The following is a 12,291-nucleotide window of genomic DNA, read 5'->3' on the forward strand; positions in this document are numbered from 1 at the left end:
AGTGTAAACCGGGAGTGTTACTGGCCTTGTGTGAAAAGTTCTCATTTCCAGTTAAAATAACTGAAGTTGTAAAACTGCACAGAGATACTAGAGACAATAATTGATCTTTATTATACAGAAATGTGAAGGCCATATGCATTAAATGAAAAGGTGTTTTGCAATGAACATTATGCAGATTCAAACTGAAGACATCTTCATCTTATTGAGATACAATATAAAAATAAACACTGACCAAGAGTTGCTAGAAAGAACTCAACTTCTACTCTCCCAATCAAGCTGAAACTTTCCACAGGAAAACCTGGTTTCAATTCATGCTGAATTGTTTTCATACGGAAAGAAAAAACTAAGTCAGGTAGAGGCAACCAGGGACTGGTTTTTATACTTTTAGAGAGCCAGACTGAAGCTCTACTCAGTTTCACATTTAAGAATTTGTTTCACTTTAAAATTTATATCTCTAGTCACCTAAGTGATACCTAAAAGTGAAAAAAGAAAGTTAATTGAGTTGGGAATTTTGTGGAGCTAGACAGGTTTAGGGGAGAAGATGAAAGTTACAATCATTCATTTAATTACTTCTGATCAGGAAGATTTGATGTCAGGTCTGGATCGTCTGTATTAGCCCTTTGATAGCCCGTTTCTCTGTAGCTGTCAAGAGGCAAGATCCATTAAAAGTATCAACATAGGGCTTCCCTGGTGGCGCAGTGGTTGAGAATCTGCCTGCCAACGCAGGGGACATGGGTTCGAGCCCTGGTCTGGGAGGATCCCGCATGCCGCGGAGCAGCTGGCCCCATGAGCCACAATTACTGAGCCTGCGTGTCTGGAGCCTGTGCTCCGCAACGGGAGGGGCCGCGATAGTGAGAGGCCCACGTACCGCGATGAGGAGTGGCCCCCACTTGCCGCAACTAGAGAAAGCCCTCACACAGAAACGAAGACCCAACACAGTCAAAAATAAATAAAAAAAAAAAAAAAAAAAAAAAAAAAGTATCAGCATAACAAATGCTTGACATTAGCACAGTTTGGTGCCTGTCCTCTTTATATTCCCAAATACTGGACTTTTATATCAGGATGCTTTTAAGGTCAAATTGCCCTTCTAAACAGGATTTTTCTTCATAAGCTTCTGTTTGCATTCACTACTGAATTAAAAAATGTTTTAGCGATTTGGTTAGACAGGGTTGTGTTGAGACAAGACTAATGACTAGAAGGGTATCTGTGGATTAAATATAGATAAAACTACCTCCAGAACCCTTAAATATAGACAGAATCTATCAATTTATGTAGGAAGCCAAAATAGGGAACAAGAAGATCTAGAATTTAGATATATTGTCTGGACTCAGGATGCTGCTTTCTGCAATTGAAATTTACAACTCCCTAGATTCAATCAGAGTAGGGACATTTAAAGTAGTCAGGAGGAATCAGGATAGTCATGTGCTAAAGAGAGGAAATTCTGATGCCACCTCCCTTTGCAAATTGTATTGCTGACTGCTTGAAGGAGGTGGTTGAGAGATACATTTTTTTCATTTAGACTTCTGTTCTAATGAATGATGGAGTAGGATAATGCTGAGAGAGAGTAGAGAATATATTTCTGGTTCTAGGACTGTGAGAACCAGGTAATCACATTTGGAATATTCTCATTAGGTTAGAAAAGGAAAAATGAGACACGCATTTATATCCCAGAGACCATATGCTCCAAAAATTAGTTTTGTTTCCATTGCCCCTTATTCAAAGAGATGGTTACTTCAACAAGCTATATTACTTAGCAGAGCCTGAGAGACAGACTGAAAACATATATTTAAAATGGAAAATAAAATTTTAAAAATATGATAAATGGTTTGCTCTACATCTCATTCACATTCTGTGGCTACAGAAATCCAAATCTCACTTAGATATTCCTGCTAATGCAAAAGCACACTAGATGGAAGTAAACCAAGAAATGAGAGAAAATGTTTATTTATTGGGTGTGTGTTGGTTCACCCAGTTTATTCACCTCTGGAGTGGCAGTATAGGGAAAAATAAAGTCTGCTTATAATAGTCAAGGTCTATACAGGAGCCTTGAAGTTGCTCTCCCCAAATAACGAGTTTGATTCAAGAGAAGGAAAAAACATGATGGAAAACATCTCATCACACAAAGCTTGCTGATGGTGTCTCTGACAGTCACTGGCCAGTAAGGGAAAAGGAGAAACCCACCTGCTGACTTTAGGATTTATTGAAGGCTGCCAGCACAGCCCAGATCATCTCTGTGGCACTGTGCTTTGTCCCCTCTACCTCAGGGTCCAGTTCCACTAAGTCCTTGGCCCGATTCATTGCCACATCATACTTGTCATCTGTCAGAGAGGAGAAGACATTCTCTAGCACGTCAGAGGAGTGGGCTAGCACCAGTAGTGCTAGTGTTCGCTTGTCCATACGCTGAGGGTCATTTACCCACCGCTCTAGGACACTGTCTTGAAGCTTTTTCACTAGTCGCTGCTTCTCTGTTGTATTGGTCACTGGGTGAGTAGTCATGTCAAATAGAAGGAAATTCTGCTTCTCAGTGGTTAGAATACCCTTCTCTACTAGGTTCTTTGCAATTCTCTCTCTTACATTTCTCAGCTGGTACTGTAATTTGAAAGGGTTCCAGGTCTCACCTATGGGAAAAATAAATAGAAGGCTTGAACAACATTATAAACCAACTAGACCTAAGAAGACATCTATAGAATATTCTACCCTATAACAGTAGGATGTACATTCTTCTTAAGTGCACATGAAACATTCTCCAGGATAGACCATATGCCAGGCCATAAAACAAACCTTAATAAATTTAAAAGGACTGAAAACATACAAAGTATGCTATCCAATCACAATGGAATTAAACTAGAAATTAGTAACAGAAGGAAATTTGGGAAATTAAAAAATATGTGGAAATTACACAACACAATCTGAAAGAACCAATGAGTCAAAGAAGAAATCACAAGGAAAATTTAAAAAATACTTTTGAGTTGAATGAAAGAAACCCCACAACATACCAAAACTTATGGGATGCAGCTTAAAGCAGTACGAAGAGGGAAATTTATGATCCAAATGCTATATTAGAAAAGTAGATGTCAAATCAATAACCTAACATTCTATCTTAAAAAACTAGAAAAAGAAGATCATACTAAACCCAAAGCAAGCAGGAGAAAGGAAATAATAAAGATTAGAGAGGAAACAGAGAAAATCAAATCAAAACTTGGTTCAATGAAAAGATAAAAAAAAGGACAAACCTAGAGTGACCAAGGAGAAAAGAGAGAAGACTCAAAATTACTAAAATTAGGAGTGAAAGAGGAGACATCACTACTGACCTTACAAAAATAAAAAGAATTATAAGGAAATACTATGAAAAACAGGATGCCAACAAATTAGACAACCTAGAAGAATGGACAAATTCTTTGAAATGCAGAAATTACCTAAACCAACTCAACAAGAAAGAGAGAGTTAGAATATATAACAAGTAAATAGATTGAATAGTAACTTTAAAACTTCCCACAAAGAAAAGTGTGGTCAAGATGGCTTTACTGGTAATTCTACCAAACGTTAATGAAGAATTAATGCCAATCCTTCACAAATGCTTAAAAAAAAAGAAGAGGAAGAGGAGGGAACACTTCCTTAGTCTACACAGTATTACTCTGATAGTAAAAGGAGACAGACTTCATAAGAAAACTATAGACCAATATCCCTTATGAATATAGGTACAAAAATGCTCAACAAAATACTAGCAAACAAATCTAGCAACATATAATAAACACTATGTAGGGAATTTCCTGGTGGTCCAGTGGTTAGGACTCTGTGCTTTTACTGCCAAGGGTGTGGGTTCAATCCCTGGTCAGGGAACTAAGATCCTGAAAGCTGTGTGGCGAGGCTGAAGGAAAAAACAAAAAAAATGGGACTTCCCTGGTGGCGCAGTGGTTAAGAATGCGCCTGCCAATGCAGGGGACACAGGTTCATGCCCTGGTCTGGGAAAATCCCACGTGCTGTGGAGCAACTAAGCCCGTGTGCCGCAACTACTGAGCCTGCACTCTAGAGCCTGCGAGCCACAACTACTGAGCCCGTGTGCCACAACTATTGAAGCCCGTGGGCCTAGAGCCCATGCTCCACAAGAGAAGCCACTGCAATGAGAAGCTCGTGTGCCACAACGAAGAGTAGCCCCCACTCCACAACTAAAGAAAGCCTGTGTGCAGCAATGAAGACCAAATGCAGCCAAAAATAAAATAAATAAAAAAATTAGTTTAAAAAATTTTTTAATTAAAAAAAGAAAACAAATAGCAAAATGGCAGAATTGACTGTCTCCTTATCAGTAATTACTTTAAATGTAAATGGATTAAACTATTTAATAATAAGAAAAAATTGGCAGAATGGGTTAAAAAACATAATCCAATTATATGCTGTCTATGAGAGATTCACTTTAGATCAAAGGACACAGATAGGCTGAAAGTGAATGGATGGAAAAAGATATTCCATTCAAATAGTAACCAAAAGACAGCAGGGGTGGCTATACTAATTTTGGACAAAATAGATTTAAAATTATGTAAGGTAAGAGAGACAGAGAAAGACATTATATATTAATAAAACGTTCAGTACAACAAGAAGATATAACAAGTATAAATATTTACACTCCTAAGAACAGGCTCAAAATATATGAAGCAAAATGGGCAGAACAGTCAGAAGTAGACAGTTTTATAACACCCTGTTTTCAATGAGACTTAGATCAAGTAGACTGAAAATAATTAAAAAATAGAAGATTCAACAGCATAATAAACTCACTAAGCCTAACAGACATATACAGAACACTCCACCTAACAGCAGAATACACATTCTTCTCAAGTGTACATGGCACATTCTCCAGGACAGACCACTTGTTAGGCCATAAAATAAATCTCAATAGATTTCAAAAGATACATACAAAGTATCTTCTCTGACAACAATGGGATGAAATTAGAAATAAGTAAAAGAGGGAAAATGAAAATTTGCCTATATGTGTAAATTAAACAAGCTTAAACAACCAATGGGTCAAAGAAGAAATTACAAGGGAAATTAGAAAATACTTAGAAATGGATGAAAACACAATGCACTAAAATGTATGGGATATAGTGAAAGCAGTGCTCAGAGGGAAATTTATAGCTGTAAATGCCTAAATTAAAAAAGTAAGTCTCAAATCAATCACCTAACTTTACACTTTAATGGACTAGAAAAAGAAGAGCAAAGTAAACCCAAAGCTAACAGAAGGAACGAAATAAAGATTAGAGAAGAGATGAACAAAAAGAGAGATCAGAAAAACAACAAAGAAGACCAAAGAAACAAAGAGTTGGTTTTTTGAAAAGATCAACAAAATTCACAAACTTTTAGGTAGACTGCCAAAGAAAAAGAGAAAAGAAACAAACAACTAAAATGAGAAATTAAAGTGGGGACATTACAACTGACCTTGCAAAGATTAAAAGAAGGATTATAAGAGAATACTATGAATAATGGTAAGCCAACAAATTATATAACCTAGAAGAAATGGACAAATTCCCTGAAACACTCAAATTATCTAAACTGACTGATGAAGAAATAGAAAATTTCAACAGATTTATAGCAAGTAAAAAGATGAAATCAGGGCTTCCCTGGTGGCGCAGTGGTTCAGAGTCCGCCTGCTGATGCAGGGGACATGGGTTCGTGCCCCGGTCCGGGAAGATCCCACGTGCCACGGAGCGGCTGGGCCCATGAGCCATGGCCGCTGATCCTGCGCGTCCAAAGCCTGTGCTCCGTAACGGGAGAGGCCACAACAGTGAGAGGCCCACGTACCACAAAAAAAAAAAAAAGATGAAATCAGTAATCAAAAACCTCCCCAAAAAGAAAAATCCTGGACCAGATGGCTTCATCAGTGAATTCTACCTAACATTTAAACAAGAATTAACACAAATCCTTCTCAAAGTCTTCCAAAAAACTGAAGAGGGAATGCCTCCTAACTCATTCTGTGAGGCAAGGATTATCCTGATACTAAAGCCAGATAAAGACATCACAAGAGGACTTCACTGGTGGCACAGTGGTTAAAAATCTGCCTGTCAATGCAGGGGGACATGGGTTTGAGCCCTGGTCTGGGAAGATTCCACGTGCGGCGGAGCAACTAAGCCCAGCTCGTGAGCCACAACTACCTAGTCCGTGTGCCACAACTACTGAAGCCTGTGCGCCTAGAGCCTGTGCTCCACAACAAGAGAAGCCACCGCAATGAGAAGCCTGTGAATCGCAATGAGGAGTAGCCCCCACTCGACATAACTAGAGAAAGCCGGCGCACAGCAACAAAGACCCAATGCAGCCAAAAAATAATAATAAATTAATAAATTAAAAAAATACATCACAAGAAAAGAAAGTTACAGACTAATAAGTCCTATGAATATAGATGCAAAATTCTTAATAAAATATTAGCAAATTGAATCCAACAGCATAATAAAATGATTATTCACCTTGATTAAGTAAAATTTATCCCAGGAATGTAACAGAAAATCAAATGGGCTGAGGACCTGAATAGACATTTTTCTAAAGACACACAAATGGCCAAAAGACATGAAAATGCACTCAACATCACTAATCATCAAGGAAATGCAAATCAAAACCATAGTGTGATATCATTCCACATTTGTTAAGATGGCTAATATTAAAAAGACCAAGAATAACAACTGTTGGTGAGGATATAGAGAAAAGGGAACCCTTGTGTACTGTTAGTGAAAATGTAAATTGGCCCAGTCACTACAGAAAACAGTATAGGACTTCCCTGGTGGTGCAGTGGTTGAGAATCCACCTGCCAATGCAGGGGACATGGTTTAATCCCTGGTCTGGGAAGATCCCACATGCCGCAGAGCACCTAAGCCCATGCGCCACAACTACTGAGCCTGTGCTCTACAGCCCATGAGCCACAATTACTGAGCCCGCATGCCACAACTACTGAAGCCTGCGTGCCTAGAGCCCGTGCTCCACAAGAGAAGCCACTGCAATGAGAAGTCCACGCACTGCAATGAAAAGTAGCTCCCACTCACCACAACTAGAGAAAGCCCACGTGCAGCAATGAAGACCCAATGTAGCCAAAAAAATAAATAAAATTAAAAAAATTTTTTTTAATTAAAAAAAAAGAAAATAGTATAGAGGTTTCTCAAAAACTTAAAATTACAACTATCATATAATCTAGTAATTCTACTTCTGAGTAGAATTGAAAAGATATATGCACCCCATGTTCACTGCAGCATTATTTATAATAGCCAAGACATGGAAGCAACTTAAGTATCAATTATGGATGAATGGATAAAGAAAATGTGGTATATGTATATACACACACCACACACATATATATATGCACACATATACATACAACAGAATATTATTCAACCATAAAAAACAGGAAATCTTGCCATTCATGACAACCTGGATGGACCTTGAGGGCATTATGCTAAGTGAAGTAAGTCAGACAGAGGGACTTCCCTGGTGGTACAGTGGTGAAGACTCCGTGCTCCCAACGCAGGGGGCCTGGGTTCAATCCCTGGTCAGGGAACTAGATCCCACATGCATGCCACAACTAAGAGTTACATGCTGCAACTAAGGAGCCCTTGAGCTGAAACTAAGGAGCCTGCCTGCCACAACTAATAAGCCTGCGAGCCGCAACTAAGGAGTCCTCCTGCTGCAACTAAGGAGGCTGCGAGCTGCAACTAAGGAGCCTACCTGCTGCAACAAAGACCCGGCACAACCAAATAAATAAATAAATATTTTTTTAAAAATAAAATAAAATAAAATAAATAAGTGAGGCTGAATGCCTGCATAAATCTATAAAAAAAAAAGTCAGACAGAGAAAGACAAATACTATTATGATCTCACTTGTATGTGGAATGTAAAACAAAAACAAAAAATTCCAAAATCATAGATACAGAGAACAGATTGGTAGTTGCTAGGGGCAGGGAGGGGGAGAATGCCAGAATGGGTGAAGGAGATCAAAAGATACAAAATTCTAGTTATAAAATAAATAAATCCTGGGGATGTAATGTACAGCATGGTGACTATAGTTAATAACACTGTATTATATATTTGAAAGTTCCAAGAAAACAGATCTTAAAAGTTCTCAGGACTTCCCTGGTGGTCCAGTGGTTAAGACTCCATGCTCCCAACACAGGGGGTCCAGGTTCGATCCCTGGTTGGAGAACTAGATCCCACATGCCACAACTAAAGATCCTACTTGCCACAACTAAAAGGTCCCGTATGCCGCAATGAAGATCCTGAATGCAGCAATGAAGATCCCGCGTGCTGCAACTAAGACCCGGTGCAACCAAATAAATAAATATATTTTTAAAAAAGTTCTCACACAAGAAAAAAAAAACTACCTATGTGTGATGATGGATACTAACTAGAATTACTGTGGTGATCATTTCATAATATGTACAAATATTGAGTCAATATGATGTACACCTGAAATTAATATAATGTTTATGCCAATTTTAACTCAATAAAAAGTCAAACAATGTAATACATCATTTAACAGAATGAAAAAAAACCCCACATGATCATCTCACTTGACTCAGAAAAGCAACTTGAGAAAAACAAACACCATTTCATGATAAAAACTTCTAGGAAACTAGGAGTAAAAGAAAAATTCCTCAACATGATAAAGAGTATTTATGAAAACCTCAAAGCTAATTGTAAAAGATCCCCCAAAGGTCAAGGAACAAGAAAGACAAGGACGCCTGCTTTCACCACTGCTATTCAACAATTTACTGGAAGTTCTGGCCAGAGCTAGTAGACAAGAAAGAAAAAATTAAAGGCATCTAAATTGTAAAGGAAAAACTAAAACTATCTCTGTTTGCAGATAGAAAATCCCCCAAAGTACACAAAAAGCTACTAGAGCTAATAAACTCAGCTAAGTTGCAGGGTACAAGATGAACACACAAAAAATCAGTTATTTCTATATATCAGAAATGAATAATCTGAAAATAAAATTAAGAAAGCAATCTCATTTGCTTTCTTAATAGTGTCTAAGAAAATTAAATATTTAGGAATAAGTCTAACCAGGGAGGTGGAAGATTTGTACACTGAAAAACACTGCTGAAAGAAATTAAAGAACACATAAATAATGGAAAGACAGACTGAGCTTCTTTTAATGGACAGGAAGACTTAACACTGTTAAAATGGCAATACCACCTGAAGAGATCTACAGGTTCAATACAATCCCTATCAAATTCTAACAGTCTTTTCCACAGAAGTGGAAAAGCTGATCCTCAAATTCATATGGAATTGCAAGGGACCCAGAACAGCCAAAATAACTTGAAAAAGAAGAATAAAGTTAGTGGACTCATACTTTCCCAACTTCAAAACTTACTACCAAGCTACAGTAAGTAAAACAGTATGGTACTGGCATAAGGACAAACATACAGATTAATGCAATAGAATAGAGAGCCCAGAAGTAAACCCTCACAGATATGGTCAACTGACTTTTCAACAAGGCTGCCAACACCATTCAAGGGGGAAAGAACAGTATTTTTAACAAATGGTTCTGAGAAACTGCATATCCACATGCAAAAGAATGAAGCTGAACCTTTACCTTACATCATACACAAAAATTAAGTAAAAATGGATCAAAGAACCAAATTTAAGAACTAAAACTATAAAACTCTTAGAATAAAGCACTGGGGAAAATCTTTATGACATTAGATTTGGCAAAGATTTCATGGATATGACACCAAAAGTACAGGCAACAAGTAGATAAGTTGGACTTCATCAAAATTAAGAAATTTTGTACATCAAGAGTTATTATCAATAAAACGAAGAAATAACAGAATGAGAGAAAATATTTGCAAATCATATATCTGATAAGGGATTACTATCTAGAATATAGAAAGAGCTTCTAAAACTCAAAAACAACAACAGAAGCCAATTCAAAAATGGGCAAAGTACTTGAATAGACATTTCTCCAAAGAAGATATATAAATGGTCCATGAAAAGATGCTCAACATCATTAATCATTAGGGAAATGCAAATCAAAACCACAGTGAGATACCACTTCACACCTACTAGGATGGCTATAATTAAAAACAAAACAAAACAAAACAAAAATTAGAATATAAAAAGTGCTGATGAGGATGTGGAGAAACTGCAACCTTCACACTTGGCTGGTAAGAATGTAAAAGAGTGCAGCCTCTGTAGAAAAAGTTTGGTGGTTTCTCAAAACATTGAACTATCACATACCCAGTAATTCTACTCCAAGATATACATCCAAAAGAATGGAAAGCAGTGACTTGAACAGATAAATGTACAAAAATGTTCCCAGGAGCATTATCCACAATAGCCAAAAGATGGAAACACCCAAGTGTACATCAACAGATGAAATGAACAAAATGTGGTATACGCATACAGTGGAATATTATTCAACCATAAAAAGGAATGAGATTTTGATGTATGCTACAAAATGAATGGATCTTGAAAACATGCTTAGTGAAATAAGCCAGACATAGAAGGAGAATATTATATGATTCCACTTATATGAGTTACTTAGTACAGGCAAATTCAGAGACAGAAAGTAGATGGAATGAGGGGAGGGAGGAAGAGGGGTGTTTGCAATGATATGAAAGCTTTGAGTGTAGAGAGAAGTGATGGTTATATAACACTGTGCCTGTATTTAATGTCACTGAATTGCACACTTATGATTAAGATAATAAATATGTATATTTTACCACAATAAAAAGTTAACTATATACCCCCCCAAAGTTAAAACATGTCCACACAAAAACTTGTCTATGAATGTTCATAGCAGCACTATTCATAATAGCCAAAAAGTGGAAATAACTTAATTTCATCAACTGATGAATAAGTAATTAAAGTTGTATAACCATACAATGAAATATTATTTGGCAATAAAAAGGAGTCAAATTAAAACGGGAAATTCTTGGGACTTCCCTGGTGGTCCGGTGGTTAAGACTCTGCACTTCCATTGCAGGGGGCACAAGTTTGATCCTTGGTTGGGGAACTAAGATTCTGCATGCTATGCAGTGTGGCCAAAAAAAAAAAAAAGGCGGGGGGGGAAATTCTAATAAGATTGGTGGATTGTATCAATTTCAGTATCCTGGTTGTCATATTTTAAAATTTTGAGAAATGTTACCAGTGGGGGATTCTGGACAAAGCATATAAAGGGATCTTTCTGTATTATTTCTTGCAACTGCATGTGAATATACAAATGTCTCAATAAAAACTTCAGTTAAAAAAATTGTTCCAGGTCTTCCCTGGTGGCGCAGTGGTTGAGAGTCCGCCTGCTGATGCAGGGGACACGGGTTCGTGCCCCGGTCCGGGAAGATCCCACATGCCGCGGAGCGGCTGGGCCTGTGAGCCATGGCCGCTGAGCCTGCGCATCTGGAGCCTGTGCTGCGCAACGGGAGAGGCCGTGGCAGTGAGAGGCCCGCGTACCGCCAAAAAAAAAAAAAAAAAAACAAAACTGTTCCAGAAGGTGACACTGGCTGTGATCTCAAAGTGCCCTGTGGAATATTCTCCTAAAATATTATGCCTTAGGCTTGATTATTCATATTAAATTTTTTGAACTTGCCCTTGAGAAAAAAAGGAATGAAGTGCTAATACACGCCACAACATGGATGAACCTTGAAAATATTATCCTCAGAAGTTAGTCACAAAAAACCATAAGTTGTATGATTTCATTTATATGGAATATCCAGAATAGGCAAATCTACAGAGATAGAACGTAGATTAGTGGTTGCCTGTAGCTGGGCAGGAGGGTTGGGGAAATGTGGGGAAAACTGCTAATGAGTATGGGGTTTATTTTGGGGATGATGAAAATGTTCTAAACTTAGTTTGTGATGATGGTTGCACAATTGTGTGAATATACTAAAATCCATTTAATTGTATACTTTAAATGGGTCATCTGTATGGGATGTGAATTATACATCAACATGGTTGTTAAAAAATTTCTTGTGAGCTTATGAGGTGGACAGAGGTAAGATGAAGCTCTGGAAAACTTTACGTACTGATTAATCATGTCTTTTGTGTCCCTCATTAGTACAGTTAAACAGTGAAGCATATATATCTTATGCAGCACCCTGACCTTCTATACTTCTTCTCCCAACCTTAAGAGTAGGATAAAAATTATAAAATGTGGGATTTTTAAATCATTCTGAGTCATCTTACCAGTGAGTAGCTCTATCCATGTTTGGACAGTTTCTGTGGGTTCAGTTGCTTTGATGTGTTTGAGAGTTTCATCCAGTAAAACATCACCCGTTGGGCTGTCTGACTTTAGTAGTACCTTTCAGAAAAGAAGAAACAAGAGAC

At 37.6% G+C, this 12,291-nt stretch overlaps 1 protein-coding gene across 3 annotated transcripts in view; it reads right to left on the reverse strand.

The window, feature by feature from the left end:
* Positions 1-1,679: 1,679 nt before the first annotated feature.
* GOLPH3L (golgi phosphoprotein 3 like) overlaps positions 1,680-12,291 on the reverse strand; it is a 36,205-nt gene continuing 25,593 nt past the window's right edge. For 2 of the 3 annotated variants that reach the window (XM_032604808.1, XM_032604818.1), the window contains exons 4-5: positions 12,151-12,265; positions 1,680-2,618 (exon numbers count right to left, since the gene is read on the reverse strand). In XM_032604808.1, coding sequence (XP_032460699.1) covers positions 2,191-2,618; positions 12,151-12,265 — 543 coding nt within the window. In that variant the 3' untranslated portion in view covers positions 1,680-2,190. The remainder of the gene's footprint in view (positions 2,619-12,150; positions 12,266-12,291) is intronic. The other variant, XM_032604824.1, reaches the window with a different exon arrangement.

The sequence above is a fragment of the Phocoena sinus genome, chromosome 1, assembly GCF_008692025.1.
Source record: "Phocoena sinus isolate mPhoSin1 chromosome 1, mPhoSin1.pri, whole genome shotgun sequence".
NCBI classification, from domain to species: Eukaryota; Metazoa; Chordata; class Mammalia; order Artiodactyla; family Phocoenidae; genus Phocoena; species Phocoena sinus.